This window comes from Mytilus edulis, chromosome 6 (genome assembly GCF_963676685.1).
Source record: "Mytilus edulis chromosome 6, xbMytEdul2.2, whole genome shotgun sequence".
Lineage (NCBI taxonomy): Eukaryota > Metazoa > Mollusca > Bivalvia > Mytilida > Mytilidae > Mytilus > Mytilus edulis.
In genome coordinates this window covers 55277424-55300404 of record NC_092349.1, presented here as the reverse complement: position 1 = coordinate 55300404, position 22981 = coordinate 55277424, and the positions used below count along the sequence as shown (strand labels likewise).

The 22981-nt window shown below is 31.2% G+C and overlaps 1 protein-coding gene across 1 annotated transcript; it reads left to right on the top strand.

Annotated features, from left to right (window-relative positions):
* Positions 1-7844: 7844 nt before the first annotated feature.
* Positions 7845-21882, top strand: LOC139527916 (replication factor C subunit 2-like). Its single transcript, XM_071323592.1, has 9 exons — positions 7845-8016; positions 9933-10044; positions 11139-11245; positions 13227-13328; positions 14131-14231; positions 14853-15010; positions 18057-18122; positions 19288-19482; positions 21538-21882. The coding sequence occupies exons 1-9, from the start codon at positions 7937-7939 to the stop codon at positions 21649-21651; spliced, it is 1035 nt and encodes a 344-aa protein (XP_071179693.1). The 5' UTR covers positions 7845-7936; the 3' UTR covers positions 21652-21882.
* The last annotated feature ends 1099 nt before the right edge of the window (positions 21883-22981 follow it).

Here is a 22981-nt window from a genome sequence, read left to right as displayed (position 1 = left end):
TAGAGATAATTTAGATGGAGAAATGATTGAGAAATTATTTTTTAAGATACAAACTTTACATAATGCAAAAGAAAACGCACAAAAACCGGAAGTAGATGAAGTAGTTTTTGATCTTTGTAATATTTTATTGAAATCGGCAGAAACTACTTTCGGTCTCACAAGTAACAAAGCACACAGACATTCAAAAAAGCAATGGTTTGATCTGAAATGTTTGAAAGCAAAAAAAGAATTCAGAAAATCAAAAAGACTGTGTAAAAAATATGGTTCAAATATATTTAAAGAAAGATTAAGAGTGAGTGAACTTTCCTATAAGAAAACTATGGATAATGCTATTGTGAGATTTAATACAGATTTTCGAAACAAAATGAAAAACATGAGAACAAAAAATCCCAAAGAATTTTGGAAACTTTTTCATGGTAATAGGCAAAGAGATATTTCTAAAATTCCTTTGCAAACTTTGGTTGACTTTTTTAAAGATTTAAATACAAACAAAGATCATTCAGACGATTTTGTTATTACAAACGAGATAAATTCAGACGAAGTAAATGAGATGATTAACAAGGAAATAACTGCAGATGAAATAAGAAAAGCAGTAAAAAAAGCGAAAAATAACAAGTCTCCAGGTGATGATTTAATTATTAATGAATACATTTCATCTTCATTGGATTCTATGATTGACATTTATGTTTATTTATTCAATTTGATTTTTGATACAGGTATTGTACCAGAGTCCTGGCTTTTTGGTAATGTTTTACCTATTTTTAAGAATAAAGGGAGTAAAATGGAACCAAAAAATTATAGACCTATAACACTGTTATCTTGCATTGGGAAGATATTCACATCTATTTTGAATGATAGATTAAGTACATTTTTCGATCATTATAAGATTTTACATGAGAATCAAGCTGGATTCAGATCCGGATATTCTACTAACGACCATATTTTTTCTCTGTATGTATTGTTTCAATTATTGTTTTTAAAAAGAAAGAAACTTTACTGTGCGTTTGTAGATTTTGAAAAAGCCTTTGATTTTGTACATAGAAACTCTTTATTTTTCAAACTTCTACAGAACCACATAAATGGTAAATTTTTTAGAATTGTACAAAATATGTATCAAGATACGAAATCCTGCATAGTACATAATAATGAAAAGTCTGACTTCTTTGCTTGTGATATAGGAGTTAGACAAGGGGAGAATCTCTCTCCTATATTGTTTTCTTTATATCTAAATGACTTGCAAGACTTTCTAGAAACTACAAATGTTAAAGGTTTAGAAACTATTAGTAAAGATATAGAAAATGAACTGATGGTTTATTTCAAAATGTTTATTTTACTGTATGCTGACGATACAATTTTGATGTCAGAATCAAATGAAGACTTACAATTGATGCTTAATGAATTTTGTGATTATTGTAAACGATGGAAACTGAAAGTAAATGTGCAGAAAACAAAAGTTATGGTATTCTCAAAAGGTCGACTGTCAAAGAATTTAAAATTTTATATTGAAGATTATGAAATCGAGATAGTAAATGAATATAAATATCTTGGAATTATTTTTTCAAAAAGTGGCTCTTTTTTGAAGACAAGAAAATATTTATATGGAAAAGCTACAAAAGCAATGTATGGATTGTTACAAAAATGTAGAAAGAACAATTTGTCTATTGAATGTCAATTAGATATGTTTGACAAAACTATTTTACCGATACTTTTGTATGGATGTGAAATTTGGGGGTTTGAAAATTTAGAGTTACTCGAAAAAGTACATTTGCGATTTTGCAAACTTATATTACATTTGAAACAATCTACTCCAAATTTTATGATTTACGGAGAGCTGGGAAGATATCCCATTTCATTTCACGCAAGAGTTCGTATGGTAAAGTTTTGGTGTCGTCTTTTACATGGAGAAGAATGTAAAGTCTCTTCACTTTTATATAAGCTATTATTCGTCTATTCTAATAATTATGGTTTGGAGAGTAAATGGTTATGTTTTATAAAAAGCACACTAGACAATTGTGGAATGTCAAATATTTGGAATCAGCAGGGTACTTTTTCTGTTCTGTGGATTTCTAAATGTGTAGAACAAAAACTGAAGGACCAATTTATACAGGAATGGTATGAAAATATGAATTCTACCTCAAAAGGTATATGTTATAGAATATTTAAAAAAGAATTTAAATTTGAAAAATATCTATCTATTTTACCATTGAATTGTATGTATATGTTTTGTAAATTTAGATGTGGTAGCCATCGTCTACCAGTTGAGACAGGGAGATGGCACAATCTGTCGAGAAATCATAGATTGTGTCGTATCTGTGGCTCGGCTGAAATTGGTGACGAGTATCATTATATTTTGTCTTGTAAATCTTTCGTTAATGAAAGACAAAAATATTTACCGAAATTTTGTTGGAAAAATCCAAACACCTTGAAATTATGTAATCTGTTTTCCTCAAATAATATTACTGTTTTAGAAAAATTATGTCGATATATTAAAGCTGTTAATGTGAAAGTCTCTCCTCCTGGTTAACGTATATCATTTTCCTCATACATGCACTGTATATTATATTGTTGTATATACTTATTGTCTCTATAACTATGTCATTAGTTGATGAGAATAAAAAATTCATTCATTCATTCATTCAGGAAAAACCAACAAAAATGAGTTACCTCGGTTCAAACTCTATTTAAACTGCAGTCAAAAGACTACATTTCAAATAAAGTGGAAAATATGGGAAACCGGTGTCCAAACCCAAATGCTCCGAAGACCGTCTCGAGAGTTACACTTGGACTGTATATACATAACTGAAGTAAATATACTATATGTAATAAGTTAATTATTATAACTCAAATTACTCTTTAGTAAAATATGTAATTCCTACTAAATACAAACCAGAATAACAATTCAATTGAAAATGAAATTTATTTCACTGTTTTCCAGTCTGATGCTTAACTAGAAGTGACCAACAAGGGAAAATATTCCCGCTAAATATCAATATCACGTGATATGTATATACTGGTACATAATGGTACCCGTATCAATAGTTTTCACTAGTACCGTTATTACAGTAATTTCATACTATACTATCGAACCGTTGGAAATTACAAGTATACTGAACAAGTTTAGAATGTCTCGCTCCGTGTAGTTATGATATCATTACGGTCAGTTTATATTTTGCGTCCTTTTTTTTTTAAACGAACACACTTTTGTTTTGACAAACACATAATTTCATTTATCAAGATATATTAAAAAATATCATTCTCCCAAAGATGAACTCCCAGTTGACTGAAAAGGAACCGTTGCGTATACATGCTCACCCAGTAATAAGATGTCATGGTTATATGTATATAAGTACATGGTAGAAAAATATATCAAAACCTACCAGACATGTTCCTTGATTATTCCAACAAAATGAGTAGTCGTCATCACACATTTCCTGTACGGACTGTTTCGTTTCTTTAGAATTGGAATTTAAAAATGACACAGCATAGCCAGAAATTAGTAGTGGTTTTGCTGATTAATATTCATAATATGTAAATGAGAATTGTACCACGTGATAGTACTTTGAACTGGACTGGCTTGATAGGCTTGATATCATTAAAATCTTTAAAACACGGATATTATAAGTTGCCCGTCACAGAGTCCTTATTTACAACCACTTTGATATTTCCGTAAAATTGTCAAGCGGTCAAAATCGAAACAATGAACGCGAATTTAGTGAATTTTTCGTGCTTTCGTGAGTTTATTCTTCTTGAAATAGTGACATTTTAAATTTACGTGGGAACCTAGAGTTCAACGACTACACATACAAGGTTTGGACTTGCTTATTCTTCGGAAATTCAAGTTTCATATTTCACCCCGGCAACTAGTCCAAATAATTATGACGTCTTGAAAGGCTATTATAATTTTTTTCTTTGACGCCTTACATCGACGTCATAATGCTGAAGCCGCCATTTTCGGTTGGACTTTGAGAGCATATCTTGCTCTCAACTTTGAGACCCAATTTAGCCATCAAATTTTCATTGAAGGCTAAAACAAAATGCATAAACAAAAATTCTTACCTTTTATGTGTTTGTTTGTGCAAAATATTTCCAATTAATCCCTACAGAAATAATAATATAAGGAACAATTCCATCCGAGGCGGGAACATGTCGACTGCATTTTTTAAAACGTTTGTCTGATTTCCTTTAGGAAGATTATAAATTAATTTTCACACCAAACTCGGTAAAACCCGAATTTCCGGAACCATTGTTTTACATTATCCGGAAATTCAGGTCGGTGAAAATGTACCGAGTTTGGTTAAAAAATATATTTTATACACCTAAAATGAAGCATCTTTAGGAGAAATCAGCTAAACGTTTTAATAAAGCAGTAAATTCCTTCTCAAAGTCCAACTGAATATATGAGTTTGGCGTTATGACGTCGATGTAAGGCGTCAAAGAAAAAAATTATAATAGCCTTTCAAGACGTTATAATTATTTGGACTACCCGGCAACCTGTTTTTGTAATGACCTTGTATGCCAATTTTCAACACGAAGTTTGCAAATTTGACGTTTCAGCCATTTTAGCCTGTATTTTACACTGCAATGTTAAAAGCCTCTCGCTTCGATTTTTAGAATAGCTCAGGAACCTGTATCTTTGCAACAACAGTCATTATGTTTCGTTTAAATGGTGTATATTGTTGTGTATACAACTATATTCATTTTCTGCCCCGGCAACCTGTCTATCACTTAAATTAAAATAAAAACAGACATTTTTTCAAAATTCCCTATCATTTTAATGTAATTTCCGTGACCCGTATCCGATTTCTTTAGTATAATATTCAAATAAGCAAAGTGACGTTGATTTCTGGATATGGCTTTCTCTTTTTCCAATGATTCTTTAAAAAACAAAGAGATGGATAGTATCTTTAGTTTATCTCAAATTGTATTGTCACTTGTCGCAGCAAAATGTTCATTGTTCGTGATCTTACAAGAAGTGGTAAAGCAACCAACAATCAATCAATACAAGAAGTGGTCAGTATGGCATACATCCACGATTGTCAAACCCTTTAGTTGTCTTTCGAATAAAGTATTTTATATGTGATATCTTATTATCAGCATCCTCGCTGTTATTAATATGAGGCAGGCATAACCTGTGAATGGGGACGAAGTCTGTATGTATTTTTTTTAATTCAATCATGTTGATGAAAGAAACCGAAATACCGTACGTAACGTTCCCGATTTTGGTTCTGTTGTTAGGGAATCAGCTGTGACGTTCTTTAAGTTATGACGTCATATTCGATGTAAACAAAAGAAACACTTTCATCAGGTAACGTTTTTATCATATCAAATAATTATTAAATTTGATTTTGTATTGAGATCCAATCTTATATTTTACTAGACTGATAAATATAATTTTTATTTCAAAGTCTCATGCAAACAAGACAGATATATGCGCAAATGCGGGAAAACCGGAACAGGAACTAGATCTGAAAAAAAAGTTAACGATTTTGAGTTCATTAGTACAATGAAAAATTCGGGAAATTTTCCCGATTTTTTTTTTTTTTTTTTTTTTTTATTGATTTTTCTACCGTAATTGGGGACTTCGTCCCCCGGCATATTATTACTATTGCGAAATTAATCTTCGTCCCGGTGACCCTCTTAGTGGCGTGCTATAGCCAAATATTACAATGAGTATTAAAATATGGAAGTAGCGAGCCAACAAACAGCATTATTTTTTTGCGAAAGAAAGAACTAAGACTTCATAAAAAAAACACTGGTCGGTTTAGAGCAAGGCATGGAAATTCAAGTATACATAATTTGTCCAGGTAAGGATACATGTGTTACTGCCAAGTGATATCATATTTAGCGCCGAATCACGCCGAATCAGTCTGTCACTGAGTGTAAAATATTCAGATTAATCATATTTCCATCCGTATTCATAATTCAGTTGATCTCTAATGGGTTTTTTTTTCAACCCAACGTTCCAGATCATATTATTAAGTTCGTAGGTCGAGCTTTATGTTATCTTGTACAATCGAATTAGAAGTCTTTTTTTTAAAGTTGAAATGATATTACGCTTTCTCTGATTTGTCTGTATGTTATGTGTGGCCTTCTAGCATACAGAAAACGTAACCAAGAACCTCATCCAAATGATATAAGTTACGCATATGTTTCCCAATAAAAAAGGGAAGAGGTAGTTTAAAAAAAAACCAATATCACTGATCTGCAATTTGCAGACTTCCAAATTAAGACTGCAGATTTATTTAACCTTTATTCACTGACAGCAGTCGATCAAAATATAATTTTGTTGGTTCTTTTTGGCTAGTTATTATAGGTTTAATTGATCCAACTTATTGTGTACTATACATATATGGATATCTTTTTATTCTTTCTTTTTGGTCTGTTTGATTGTTATCTATATCAATCACACTTGCATTAAAATGCATTAGACAGTTCTTGTCCATTCGTTTTTGATGTGTTTTGTTATTTGATTTTGCCATGTGATTATGGACTTTCTGAATTGATTTTCTTCTAAGTTCAGTATTTTTGTGATTTTACTTTTTAGATATTTTTTTTTAATATTATAGGTTCTTTATCTACTTATTCTTTGAGAACATTGTTTGTAATTGTATTATGAAAAGTATTGACGTTACAACTACAACGTAACGTTTTTGCCCTTTGGGACCCATAATTGGAAGTACAATATCTTCTTCTTCTACTATATATTACACACCATACTAATACTAGATCTTTAAAATCGTTAAAATTCGCGCATCTCCAACTAAATATATATGTTTTTAAAAAATCACCAAACAGCTGTTCAACGAACCTATAGTTTCACATCTGTACATTCCGGTTTTACTTAAAGCTAAATAATAATATGACAGGTAGACCGGGCTTTTCCACTATTGAAATACAGATTTTCGGCAAAAATGACAAGTAAGCTAGTCCGCTCACAACTCTGGCCTTCTCACAAATTCAATTTTAACGGAAGCCATCCGCGTTCCAAAACTAACATAGTTTATCATTATTTAGATAGATTCATTAACTTAACATAAAAAGAAGAAGATGTGGAATGCGGAGTGCCAATTAAGTCACGGCGGCAATATGTATAAAAAAATTTAACAATTATAGACCCGGTAAAGTGGGCCTTGAACACGGAGTCCGAAGTTGCCTCACATCAAACAGTAAGCTATAACAATGTAATAAGGGCCAATAATGACAATAATAACTACTAGTTGAAGTTCGCTTTAGTATGAACAATTAAACATGACAACGACTCTATGATTTAAATGCACAGAAAAAAAATTGAAAAGGAATGAGGATCATATCAAAGACATGTGTACTATATATGTAATATGTAATAAAGATTATAGCGAAATGTAATCTTTCATGGGGTAATTAGCAATTTCTACTCTGTACTTAATCATGTTTATCCTCTAGTCATCATATGTCTCTGCTTTAGACAATATATTATGATGTCCAGGCTTATTCTTATCAGTTTCATAAACTACTCCTTTATTAAGGTATTCTTCAGTAATTTATTTACTTTAATTATAAATAAGACATATATTAAACATGTATAATACCCTGATGTCTTGCACGGATCATTTTATAGCAATATAACTTGATCAGTCGTTTTTTTCTCTCAGAAAGTATTTGATTTTCACTGATATGAATGAACACTTTTTATGAAAGAACTTTTTTTCATTTGCAGCAAAGCCATTATGGATACATATATGTGTATGAATGGAATCGTGAATTAGACGAACGCTGCCAAAGAGAGGCCAAAGAAGAAAAATAAGAAAATACTAAATCCGGAAACTATCGATGACCGTCTTTGTTAGACACTACAAGAATTTTATAATTTCCGGTAGAATTCGCGGCAAATTGTTTAGCACACAATTTATTGTTATTCATCTGAGAGATCTGTCATTATCATTTAAAACCACAAGTCATGGCAGAAACACAAGAAATGGAGATAGAAGAGGCAGTTCCCCAGAAGCCTACTCCAAAAACTACATATGAAATGCCTTGGTTAGACAAAAAATTATGAAATCTTAGACATGTACAGTATAATATTGAGATCTTCGCAAACATGAAGTGTACCTGGAGATAATCTGTATTCCCCTCTTAATACTAACACAGTCTACACGCTTAACCACGTGTCTTACAGGATTGGCTTGCAAAATTGCTTTTGGGCTTGTAAAATTCTTTAGATATGGCACAAAATGTGCACCTGAAATTATATTATGTTACCGGTACCTCGAATGACCGAATAACACTGTTATTATGAGGCAGGCATTATCTGTGAAAGGGGACAGAGTCTGTATGATTTTTTTTTAATTCAAACATATTTTTTAATTTCAAAACGGAAATACCGTAACGTTTCCGATTTTGGTTGGATTTTAGTTGTGACGTTATTTAAGTTATGATGTCATATGCAATGTAAACAAAGAAACGCTATCATTAGGTAACGTTTTTTTATATCAAGGAATTATCAAAAATGAAATTGATATTGCGTTTCTTCCTATTTTATACTAGACTGATAAATATTTTACTCAAAAGTTTCATGCAAACGAGAACAGAAAAAGGAAGTACATTGTAGATTTCTGCGCAAATGCAGGAATTCAAAACACGACATAAAAAAGTTTGAAGGATTTTGAATGCACTTTCCCGATTTAAAAAAAATAAATATTGAATTTTCTACTGTTATTGGGGACTATGTCCCCATATTATCCGAATAACACTTGTAATGACTGAATAACACTTTGTAGACTCAAAAGTTAAGTGAGTGTCAAGGCTGCTAACCCGAGGATTAGATAAGAACGCCAAAAATATTCTTCTTTGCTCCATCCTACTTACGAATATTACAACACAAACAATTCCCAAATGCATCCCAGAAAGGTGGAAATGTCATGAGGGCCTGTCGCCTGTCATGGGTAAGAATACCCTTTACCGTCAGGTGACAAACAGCTACAGTTAGGTTAAATTGGTTTAAATTTTACTGTCATCAGAAAAAAAATAACATGATTGGTCAAAATCAATCGATTTGTTTAACATCTTAAAAAGATAGTTAACATTTTATCGTTCAATGGTTGTTGCACATCAAAAATTACTGTTGACGTCATTAGGCAAGATTTTTTTTACAGTCAGTGACATGAAGATACAGTTATTATGACCTTCATTACTGTGTGACCAGGTCAAGTTAACATAGTGAAGATATGATTTAGAAGAGAAGATATAGGTTTCTCTAACAATAAAAACTAAAATGGGCAAAGACATTTATTTTTTATTTCGATCTCATAAGGCCCCTAAAGGGTATCATATGCATGTCACCTTATCAATCTAATGCATGATAACATTAGTCACTTTCTAGTAAAAAGATGGACGAGAAGCACATTTTTGTATAGGTGTTATCAGTAAAGAATAATATTAGTCTTTAGAATGATGAAAGCACTGATGATCAGCCATTGTAACCAGGAGGTGTCTGGACCTCTCCTGGATCTATTATATGGTACACCTAGACAGAAAATGATTAAATCATGTTTCCTAAATTTGTGTACATGGCAAAACTAGTACTTGATTTATGAGCAAAAACGATACTAAAATTATAGGCGATAGTAAACAATAGATAAATTACATGATTACATTCAGAAATCTTCTGGATTTACAGGTTGGCTAGAATTTCAAAGTTTGATCTACATGTAAATAAATTATTAATGCTTGTTTAAAAATGAAAAAAAATGTTTAATGAAGTTGCCAACAGTTAGGGTGAATATGGTTTGCAGAAATACAAATAATTATTTTTATTAGGCCTGAAATAAAAAAATCAACTTAAAATTAGTTCTTTACAATTGAATACAATGATCATACATGAATTATGACTCATTTACTAAAATGTCCATTTCTTTTATACAATTAGCATAAGTCCAATTTCTTTTATTTTACAGGGTTGAAAAATACAGACCAGTCAAACTACACAGCATTGTTGGTAATGATGAAACGATTAGCAGACTAGAAGTATTTGCTAGAGAGGGAAATGTCCCAAACATAATAATAGCCGTAATTAGCTTTAAGATTTCTAAGTGATAAATATAAATATATTGGATGCTGAATATGAAAAATAAACATTGGGTTATTATCAGTGATAGACTGTGTGAGGCTTTAATAGCCAGTAGAGGTAGTATCAGTGAGTCATTTATTGAAAAACATATGCAATAGTGTCATTTATCTAAAAACACATACAAAAGAATCATTTATCTAAAAACACATACAATAGAGTCATTTGTCGAGAAAAAAACACCATACAATAGAGTCATTTATCTAAAAACACATACAATAGAGTCATTTATCTAAAAACACATGCAATAGAGTCATTTATCTAAAACATATACAATAGAGTCATTTATCTAAAAACACATGCAATAGAGTCATTTATCTAAAACATATACAATAGAGTCATTTATCTAAAAACACATACAATAGAGTCATTTATCTAAAAACACATAGAATTGGAAAAAAAACATACTATAGAGTCATTTATCAAAAAACACATACAATAGAGTCATTTATCTATAACACATACAATTGAGTCATAAAATTTATCTAAAAACACATACAATTGAGTCATTTATTGAAAAAACACATACAATAGAGTCATTTATCAAAAAAAAAACATACAATAGAGTCATTTATCTAAAAACACATACAATAGAGTCATTTATCTAAAACACATACAATTGAGTCATAAAATTTATCTAAAAACACATACAATTGAGTCATTTATCGAAAAAAACACATACAATTGAGTCATTTATCGAAAAACACATACAATAGAGTCATTTATCTAATAACACATAGAATTGAGTCATTTATCGAAAAACACATACAACAGAGTCATTTATCGAAAAACACATACAATAGTCATTTATCGAAAAACACATACAATCATGTTCCTACCAAAGATCTGTTTTTACACAACCATTAATATGTTCATGATATACATTGTATAAATTTCAAAAACACTTTACTTTGTAGTTACTTACATTAACATGTTGATTTTACACTTTTTAAATAATTTGATATGAAATGTTTTAGAAAAATCTTCAATTTAGTCAGTACAATTCTTAACATTGTCAGCATATTTCTATTTGCAGGGTCCTCCTGGAACTGGAAAAACAACAAGTATTTTATGTTTAGCCAGAGCCCTGTTGGGAACCTCATTCAGAGATGCAGTACTTGAATTAAATGCATCTAATGAAAGGTAATATTTATGAAGAAAAGGAATAGTAAATGATTGCTTTTAGTATTTAAGGAAGTGATACAAAGAGTTAACCTGTCTAACTGAGAAAAGTAATACATTTTGAATAGGCAATCCATATCCCAATCGTTCACTTCACTTGATTAAAAAAAAATGATGTATAATACAAAAACAAAGGATATGGGGTATTGTAATCATCCATGACACAAAAATGTATATGCACAGCAAAAAACACACTAAAAGAGAAAGCTTTGATTTTGTCAAGAATCATCAACCAGAGTTCGCATTTAAGTAGATATGGATTCAACAGCTTCAGTGCAAAATGTACCATTAAAGACAGGAGCATAATTGACTAGTTGTCATTTAATGTTAAAATTTGACAAGAAAGTAACCTAAGAATGTTGTAGGGCTACAATAGAGAGTTGTACATGTTGTAGGGCTACAATAGAGAGTTGTACATGTTGTATCATTGATCTGGATCTTTAACCCTTAGACTGCTAAGCGCGACTATTGTCGTTCCGATAAAGCAGTCAACTACTGCTGAGCGCGACTATAGTCGTTTTCTATAACTCGTTTGTTTACACAGTTACCATGGAGTGGGCGGAGTCAATATTCATGAGATTGCGGCAGTTTCGACTTGCATGGATTCGGATTGGTTAAAAATATGCGTTCTTTCGAGTGTCTCTTGACTTTGAATCAGGTATAAGCGATAAAACCGAAAGTGAAATTTTTTTGATGAAAAAAGTGACAAATGGCGGATATTATTTTGAGAAATGGCCAACAATTTCAGAAGTATTTCAATGATAACAGAAGATATAATAGATGGAAATAGAAACATTCTATTAAAACTGCGAACAGAAGACTTTTAAAGCGAGAACCACGGGGATTCCCAGACCTTGTTCAAAATGGATGACATGAAACAGGATTTGTTATGTTTATCATTTCGCCTTTCAAATGTGAATCAATATTGACTGACATCGATAGATCTGAACTTTAAGTTTGTCAAGATTATTTATTGATGAAAGCTATAACAATGAACTTGTCGTATAAATATATTGGTACATGGAAGTAAAAGTTGGCGCAGTGAAAGTCCGAGGAAAATACCAGAAAAAATTTGCATAAAAAAGGCTGTTGGTTCGAGAAGAAACTTTTATTTTTTGATAATCACAATTGAACTAGTTCTTAAAAGAGATTTTTAACTATGTTGGTTCAATTCTGAAGTCATGGATACTTTTACATTGATGGATTCGTTAATAAAACATGAAAAAAATAAGTTTACCTTTGTTTACCTCTATTTTCACCTGTACAGGTAAAAAATTACCAGAGACTCACACAAAATTAAAATAAATAAAAAATACAGAATCTAACAATACTTTTTTATATAACTTTAATTTTATTGATGAATATTCAATATTAACAAAGATACAGCAATCGTAAGTGAACATGTTTATTTCATCAGTGATTAAAATTTTATTCAGCAATACACAAAAGTACAATAGAAATGAATGCAGCAGTCTAAGGGTTAAGTTTGTTTTCCTACAAAATCCATCAACATTGTATCCCAAGAATAATAATGAATTCACAATAATAGTCTGCACATTTTGCTTCATTTTTGTACTTATCCAATGCCCAAGACTATCAAAATTTTATTCAGACTTACAAGTTCTAGCAAAACTTTGTTTAAAAATAAAAATATTGGAATATTGGGAATGATAGTTGAAAAATATTTTGGTGCAGAATTGTAATATAAGAACCATATACACCTTATCGCTATTCTGTCCACTTGAACTTTTGACGTCAACAATAGTCACTTTTCAATTGTGTTGTCAGATATTTTGTTTTATGACGTTAAAATTTTACAGGAACCTGTGTGATATCCAGTATTGGTGGACAAATAGTGTCAGATAAGGTGTATTGTTGGATTGAATCTTCTATATATTTTTTTCTATTAAATTTGTATGTATACTTATTTTTTATTTTACAGAGGAATTGATGTGGTGAGGAACAAAATAAAAATGTTTGCCCAACAGAAAGTAACCTTGCCTAAAGGTCGCCATAAAATAGTAATTCTGGATGAGGCAGACAGGTAAGACATATTGTACGGAAACAGAAAATTAATCCAACAGAAAAAAGTCTGTAATAAAAGTTTAATTCAAACTCATCTTGTTTTAAGTGGTATATAATACAGTTCTTTTACAACATTCAAACGGTTTTGTGTTCAATGTACATTCCTACTTGTCTTTTCACTGTTACAGGTCATAAAACAATACCATATAAAAAGTTGGTGGCTTGTATACATTAAAGTAAAACTAATTGTTGTATTTCCACATAAAAAAAGTTTTTAAGAGTTGGAAATACCTACATTAATTGCTTTGGTATGATCCACGTTTACTATGTAGTTTTACAATGTTGATAAATAATAGAAAAAATTTCTTGATTTGGCTCATCTTAACTGATACATTTTGACCCTATTTTTTTTCAAACAGTTGTTATAATATGATAAAGCTGAAACACATTAAGGACATTCAGCATTCAGATATTTTAAAATTTTGAAAAAAGTGACAGGTGATTTAAACAAAGTCCTTGTATTTATGATAAACACCTAAAAATGTTCTTGTTTATTTAAGTAAGACTTACAAAAAGCATATATATAAAATTGAGAAAGAAAATGTGGAATGTGTCAAAGCGACAACAACCGGACCATAGAGCTTACAACAACCAAAGGCCAATGGGTCTTCAATGTAGCGAGAAACTCCTGCACCCGTAGGTATCCTTCAGCTGGCCCCTTTAAAAATATGTATACTAGTAGAGTGATAATGGACGTCATACTAAACTCCGAATTATACACAAGAAACTAAAATTAAAAATATGTTGTTATATGTTTGCAGTATGACAGATGGTGCCCAACAGGCTTTGAGAAGAACAATGGAAATTTACTCAAAAACAACCAGATTTGCCTTAGCTTGTAATGCTTCAGATAAGATTATTGGTAATACATGTATATCATATCTATCATATGGATTGGAAAAATAGATTTATTTGAAGTTAACTCCAAAAAAATATAGTTTTAGTATGTTAAATTCTGAACCGTGATAAGAATATCCAGGTAGTAGTTTTTGGATGTAGAGTTATCTCCCATAGGCATTAAGATTCCTCTTTTTTGTTCTCGAGGTTAAAGGTTGAATTCTTAATTCAAAATTAAGTTTGGAAACCAGAAAAAAAATTGCAGCATGTTTTGTTGACTCATATTTATTGTAAAAGCATAATCATGATAAGGGGAGATAATTCAAGAATTTAAAAATTAATTTCAAGTCTGATAAATTTATTTATATATACAAGAAAAAATTACTTGCATCTTCAAGTATTTAACAGATTCTTGTATAAGGTTATCACTTACTGTATTTTGTAATTTGTGATTAAGCGGAACAAAAACCAAAAAAATAGATCCCCCTCAAATAGTTACAGTTTCTACATTGTTCTAAGTAATTACAGAAAATTTTAAGAGAATGCAAAAAAGCTTCTGTAGGAAAAGACTCATGAACATTGGCTTGGCAGGTGATTTTGTTAAATTCTCATGGTTATTTTACATTACTATGGTTGACAATTACAGAACCTATACAGTCCAGATGTGCAGTTCTAAGATATTCCAAACTAACAGATCAACAGGTGCTAAAAAGATTATTAGAAGTGTGTGAAGAAGAAAAAGTCAGCTATACTGATGATGGATTAGAAGCCATTGTGTTTACAGCACAGGGTGATATGAGACAGGTGAGGTTTTCTTTGTAAAATAGAATGTGCTGTATTAACTGATGAACGAATTACTAAACAAATATAATTATTTCTTTGTTAAGGTTACAATGAATTTATGATTGTATATCACTTGTTTCTTTTAGAGTAACATTTCTTGTCCTATATTATGAAGTCTTAACAACTAACCAAAAGCCCCATCTTGTAAGCCATTAAAAATGTAGTTGGACTAGTAAAATTTTCCTGAAAAGAGGTCTCTTGTGGAGAGTTGTCCCATGGCAATCATACCACTTCTTTGTTTATATTTACAAGCCACACAATTTTAAAGAAATTGATAAGAACAGATGTTCATGCTTGTAATGCTTGTAATTCAAAAGTTTGATTTGTGTATTAAAGACAATATGCTTAAAGTCTAGGGATTCTGTCTTTGATCAACTTATAAATTGGTTAATTTGGTATGTCTGTATGTTACTGTATCTTCAGTTTTTCAGATAATGGCTGATCAACAGTTTAATCACATGAAAAACCAAGAAATTATAAGGGCTATTCCATTAAAATGTATGTGGGAGGGGAGGAAGATAAGTTTTGGTTATTGAATATTGGTCAGGCCTTAATTAAAATATTGTTTTGTTTGCCCTTTTCCGACCCTATTTTTTGAAACAGGGTAGGTAGGTAGGTAAAATAAATTTTTTTTCTTTCCCATAAAATAACTTGGCTCGGTACATTTTTTGTCATGGGTAGGCAGGTAGGTATAATATTTTATTTTCTAGATACAATATCTGCATGATATCATTTTTGTCTATTTGCTTTTGTTTTAAGTTTTGATTTTACTGATCTTTACTTTTATTAAAGTTTCTGAATAGTGCAAGAAAGTTATGAAAAAAAATTATCATGTAAAATGTGAAGTAAATTAATATGCACTACTATTTGTTTTCAAAATATAGGGCTTGAGCATATTTGCAACAATTATATGCCTGAAACTTTTAAGAGTTTTAACTTGCACTGATATTCTGTACTACGTACATGTACCTTGTACGCTTAACTTGACCGAAAGATTTATTAATATCATGTATATCTCCCTAGCATGCTTTGTGAAACAGCTGTACAATGTGCAATCTATAAGGGGGTAGGACCTTTATCGGGACTTCGGGATCGGGTGTTTTTAAACTCGGGATTTCAGGATTTCAGGATTGTTTTTTCAAATTTCGGATGCAGAATTTAAATTCGGGAGCCCAGGATTTCGTGTTTTAAAGCCCAGGATTTCAGGATCAGGACCCTTCTACCCCCATCTATAGCATGTGTTATTCTGACATTCTACCAATTTTATCAAAATTTGAACTGAAATTATCAGAGATGATATCTGTGAAATAAAAAAATATAAAGCCACTGCCCGGCAGTGCATTTCTCACCATCATCATCATGCAACCAGTTAAAAGAGCTAAAACTAAGCATTTATCTTACTTTACTTACAACTCTAGAGACTGAGTGTTTAAATTTTTGTGTGTCCCAGTGTTATCAATAAAAATCTAAAAGACTTGAAACTCAAATGTCACGTATTTTACATCGCATTTATAAATGGTCTGCAAGGAAAACTTGGCGATTTTACTGCCAATTATTCTCCAATTTACAGGACTTTGGTTCATGTCAGATATAAATAAAATGTCAAAGCTGGTAGAAGGCAGCGTTAACATAATCATCCTGTTATACGGATCACTAAAGGTCATCCTTACATAGGATACAACATCCGTTAACAAAATATTTTGTACACACGTTGATAATTTTGTATTGGACAAACTTTTTTGAATGAACCCTGCTCTTCAAGTATAAAGGGCAACGTTTGTCATACTTTCAACATCGACTTCAATCAAATGCTTTGAATCTCTAAATGCAAGTGTTCATGCCAAACGCTCATGTGATATCAAATGGACTTAACCTTATACGGGGAAGATAAAACCCGTGGATTACGGTAAAAAAGGTTTTGAGCGGGAAATACAAATATAAGATTTTCGGTAGGAACGAAAAAAAAATAAAAATAAAATATTGCTGGTTAATACAAATAAAAGATTTTCAGTCGGAACGAATTTATAGGGTCGGTCGGTAAAGGGCAAACAAACAATATTTTAATTTAAGACTCATTGGTGTTTTTTTCAGTATATGCATCTATTACCATTATGCAAAATAATCTTAAAAATGGTTCTTGGTTGTATGAATATTTTGAAAGTCCCATCATACTCTCCCACATGCCACTGCTGGTGGAGATTTATTTCCCCGAGGGTATCACCAGCCCAGTAGTCGTGCTGACATGAATTATCATTGATATGGTTATATATTTATAAATTAACTGTTTACAAAAGTTAGAATTTTTGAAATACTAAGGCTTTTCTACCTCAGGCATAGATTACCTTAGCTGGATTTGGCAAAACTTTTTAAAATTTTGGTCCTCAATGCTCTTCAACTACATACTTTATTTGGCCTTTTTAACTTTTTTGGATTCGAGCGTCACTGATGAGTCTTTTGTAGACGAAACGCGCGTCTGGCGTATATACAAAATTAAGTCCTGGTATCTATGATGAGTTTATTTAGACCTAACAAGTTTGTGGGGGATTCATGCTGATATATTTATGTAGATCTCTACTCATTACAATACAAAAATAAGGAGATGTGGTATGATTGTCAATGTGACTATCCATCAGAAATCAAATAACAAAGATAAAAGTAATCAAGAAACTGTTCATGTACAGCCTTCATCAATTAGAAAAGCTCATACTTTAAAGTCAGCTGTAAAAGGCACTGACATGAAAAATGTGAAACATTTACAAAGAGAATACTTCATGCAATTCAAGAAAAACAAATATGACAAACATGAACCAAAGGCAACCACTAAATTACAGGATAACATACATTATAGAAAATATATTGCTCCTTTTTGAGTGACATTGGTTTTACATGCAGTAAAAAGCTCATTTGGAGCAGCACAATTAATTTCAATGAACTGAATAGATGATGATTAATAGCAAAAATCAACAACTGTTAAGAAAATAAAATTTTCATGTTTATATCTTTACAGGCATTAAACAATTTGCAATCAACGTTTCAAGGGTTTGGTCATGTAAATAGTGAAAATGTTTTCAAGGTAAGTGATTTATGACAGATCTATTTAATTTCTTCAAGATGATGAACCATAACTTGTTCAGTAAAACCTATCAAACAGAATCTTCAATGCAAAAACCAAAAAACCTGTCTAAATAAAATTAAAAATGTGTCAAAGAGACAACAACCCAACCAAAGAGCAGAAAACAGCCAAAGGCCACCAATGGGTCTTCAACACAGCAAGAATATCCCTCATACCATACATGTTCTAAACTCCAGTCGTATCAAATTGCATCTGTACTGAATCTGATTAAACCAAACAAAAGCGTAAGTCCATACTGTGAATTCATATATTTTCGTTGGTACCAATTTTCGTGGATAAGGGAAAGCTTGTTTGTTCGTGGATATTTAATTTCGTGGTTTTGATGAAGTCTACATACAAGTCTATAGAAAATTTGTCATTTGTTGAACATTTAATTTCCTGGTTCACCTGTAACCATGAAATCTAAGAAAATTGGTATCCAACGAAAATTAATGAATCCACAGTATTAGGTTTGGTTTATACAGGTTTCACTATTTGCTTTTGATGATGTGTCTGAAAGAAAACCCCAAGGTTATCAATATTTAGATACTTCAGACATTCTTAACCTTCAACTTTCTAGAAAATGATAATTCAGAGGGGAAGTGTCCGTCTACTACAGGAAAATCTTGCTTTAATGAGTAAAAATTTTAAACTGAGAAAATTGAAATCAAAGATTGACGATTTCAAAATTCTGTAGAACCAATTTTTTTCAGCAAATTAATTATTTTTGTGACTTTTACAAGACAAAAATATTGTGCATAAAAATTGTTGCAACTAGTCTTCCTAAGAAAAACATCAAAGAAAAATTGCAAAAATAAATCAATGCATATATAGATGACTAGAAAGGGCTTTAAACATGGAATAAAGTATCTGTGAAAACATTTAGATATACATTATTTCAAAAGGAGGTTCTAAAAGTCCTAAATGAAACCAGTTTAACAGTAGGACCCTAACTTTTCATGTCCATATTCATTTAATAATGCATTTCTAAAAGTTGATAATTTTGGGATTTCTGCAGTTCTCATTGGGAATAGCTCCTGTAACTGAAACCCTACTGATTGCTAAAACAATTTGAATTATTCATTTTGTGACTTTAATGTTAGTTATAAACCATGTCTTTTTACAGGTTTGTGATGAACCGCATCCTGTTCTTATCAAAGACATGTTACAACATTGTGTCAATGGTAATATAGATGAAGCTTACAAAACAATGGCACATTTATGGAGACTTGGCTATTCTCCTGAAGATATCATCACCATTGTGTTCAGAGTCTGCAAGAATCACAGCATGCCAGAATTTCTTAAATTAGAATTTATAAAGGTAAGAATAGAAGTATGGCAGGGTTTCTAAAGTTAAATTACAGAGTCCAACAGTATAGCTTAAACAAGTTATTAGAGAAAAAATAGGCATACTGTTATTGTAGGAATTCTGAAAGAGTTATCTCCTTTGAATGTTTTTTTCTAAAATTTAAAGTTATTAAAGTAGTATTGACAAATTGCTATAAAAACAAATTTTGCAATTTTGTTTTTTATTCAAGATTAATTTATCATCAAAATAATACAAATTGGTATTAATTCACTGTACCTTTGTTGTTTTACTGAAAAATGCACAAATAATAATACAAATGGTAACATGTTGAAAACACTTGAGATCTTAAAGTCATAAGAAACCTCAAATCAAAAAAAAATAATGCATATGATTTTAATAACTCAATGGATAGTTTTCATTATAAAACTTATGTACATATACTTTTTTCTGAAGAAAATTCTTTAATTTATTCTTATTTAGAAGAAGTTTACTTTATTTGAATAGCTTCCTTCCAGCAAGCTATTCCCCCGACATATTTTCCGTATGCAAGGTGACCTCAGTGTGACCCATCTTGTAAAAATCCGGTGACCACAATACGCATGGATGTCCTTAAAATAAACTATTATCTGAATTTACATGTTAAACACGTGCTCAATTTCCATGCTTTTTTGTTTATTTTTCGTCAATTGTTGACAAACAGGTGACAATCGTTAAACTTCGGCTTCAAAACACGAACTTTAATTACCTGCCATATTTTCACAACAACACTGACCGATTGAGAAAAAAATTGACAATTATACGAAATTTACACGAAAAAAATGATAAATTCGAGCACAGAAGACGAAGTTTAGGATGTTTGTATGCATTAGTTCAAGAATTGGAAGAACATTATTTTTCACCGGTCACTCGTTTCTTATGACTTTAACAGCAAAATTAACAGTGGAAATTTGAAAGTATTTGACCCTATTTATGATTTATGATGATGACAGGCATTTTTACAGACCTTATTTCTAAGTACTTAAACGGATATGTATTCATTAATGCATTTCAACACAATTCAAGATGTGAGAAGGTAACTCTTGTCAGAATTATCAAAATAACAGTTTGCCTGTTATTTTCTGTAACAACTTGTTCAGATTAATATCATAGACTGTCCAAATTATGTGAATCAAATTGTACTTTTGTTGTGGTATATATTTTAAATAATTACACGAGAATACCTCTGCTGTTGTTTTTTATTTGGTCGGGTTGTTGTCTCTTTGACACATTCCCCATTTCCATTCTCAATTTTATTTTTATATATATGCAGCTTTATATAAATACATAAACAAAACATTCAATAAATAATTCCAGACTATTCTACTGTATCGTTCATGCATGTTTACCTAGTTAACCATAAATAATTTCAATTGAACTGTCAAATTTTTTAAATAACACCAGTTGTCCATACAGTAATCTTGTTAAGGACAAAAGGTAACAAGCCAAATATTACAGCTTGATTGCATAACTAACAACTGAATCTGATAACAACTTCTAAACACTCTATTGATGATTGAATAACCTTTGTTTAATTAATTTCATATTGTTAAACAAAACTAAGGCTTCAGAAAAGAAGATTGACTTTTACATGTAAGCTTCTGCAATTACCTCGAAATTATAAAACACTTGAATTCATGGGCAATGAAAATCCTATTACAGTACAATATTTGTCCTTTTTTCTTCGCAATACTGTCAAGTGGAAAATTTCTTGTTATCCTCTCTTACTTATTGATAATTTTATGTATACTGCTAGAACATATCCCTTGCAAGAATAGTTTGTACTAAGAGACAGTTTTGTTGTGAACTGTGCACTCGGCAAAAAAACCCATTAAAATTTGGTTAGAATAAATTTTTTACAAGATAATCATCAAATAAGGAAATACCAAAATAAAGGCAAACTATCTTCATTCTATTTGAGCTTTTAGGCATTTACAGAGATAGTTCTTCTGGCATGTCTGGTACAAAGTTTCATTATTGATATTGTTAAGATATGAATATTTTTATAGCTCCATTTTTTTTTCATTTCAGGAAATAGGTTATACACATATGAGGATAGCTGAAGGAGTAAATTCATTATTGCAAATGGCTGCCATGCTAGCTAGACTGTGTAAAAAATCAGGAACGCCATCACTTATAAGTTGAAAAGTGTAACTTGTTAGGCTTACAATTGTCGCATCTTGAAACTGAAAAATACCATCAGATCTCATTGTTATTCTGTGGTTCTTTATAATCTGAACATTGAATGAGACAAGGTAGAATTGTCAAAACAATCGAAAGTACTGCTAAGATTATCTGTGTAAATTTTGTAAAATGTCAGAGAAGAAGGAATCAAATATAAATGTGATTTGTGATAAATAAAACATGTAATACACAGTTGCTAATTATTTCTATTAAAGCATGTATATGAAATATGGAACCAATAACAGCTGCCTTTTGTGTAATGATATTGGATTCATTTTCCTTGCATGTACATCCCTACTCACCTCCTCTAATAACAAAGGAAATAAACATAATTCCATGGCCAAATTTAGCAATGAGTGTGTAAGACTCAACCTTTGTGTTATATAAGTACCACAATTGAATAGTGGCATTGTTTCATCTTTTCTAACAAACTGTTTTAATTTTTGGTCACAGAAGGCGAGACATCTAGGCTCAGTGTTTACAATTGAATTGTTTCTGTTTAATTAAGTCAGTTTGATAGGAAATACTTGTGATAGATCAATGACATTTTTTTTATCAAGTTGCATTCTATCAGTACATGTACAAATTAGATCATAGATGGATGATTATTTTGAGGCTCTACCACCCTAGGTCATGGTGGAGTGACTTTGAATTGGCAATTTTCAATGTTAAGGTTTTGCTTATATCAGTTTGATAGGAACTACCTGTAATAGTATATTGTCGAGCCTGCAACTTTTGTTGCAGAAAGCTCGACATAGGGATAGTGATCCGACGGCAGTGGCGGCTACGACGGCGGCGTTAGCTAACTTCTTAAAAGCTTTATATTTTAGAAGGTGGAAGACCTGGATGCTTCATACTTTGTATATAGATGCCTCATGTTACGAAGTTTCCATCAGTCACATGTCCAATGTCCTTGACCTCATTTTCATGGTTCAGTGACCACTTGAAAAAAAGGTTCAAATTTTTTGTAATGTTGAATTCTCTCTTATTATAAGTAATAGGATAACTGTATTTGATATGTGCATACCTTACAAGGTCCTCATGTCTGTCAGACAGTTTTCACTTGACCTCGACCTCATTTCATGGATCAGTGAACAAGGTTAAGTTTTGGTGGTCAAGTTCATATCTCAGATACTATAAGCAATAGGGCTAGTATATTCGGTGTATGGAAGGCTTGTAAGGTGTACATGTCCAACTGGCAGGTGTCATCTGACCTTGACCTCATTTTCATGGTTCAGTGGTTATAGTTAAATTTTTGGGTTTTGGTCTGTTGCTCTCATACTATATGCAA

What these genes read in the sequence shown, in the direction of transcription:
- LOC139527916 (XM_071323592.1), top strand. Translation starts at nt 7,937, where the DNA reads ATGGCAGAAACACAAGAAATGGAGATAGAAGAGGCAGTTCCCCAGAAG. An exon ending in TCCCAAACATAATAATAGCC is followed by an intron (nt 10,045 to 11,138) that starts GTAATTAGCTTT and finishes TTCTATTTGCAG; the next exon opens with GGTCCTCCTGGAACTGGAAA. An exon ending in ATAGTGAAAATGTTTTCAAG is followed by an intron (nt 18,123 to 19,287) that starts GTAAGTGATTTA and finishes GTCTTTTTACAG; the next exon opens with GTTTGTGATGAACCGCATCC.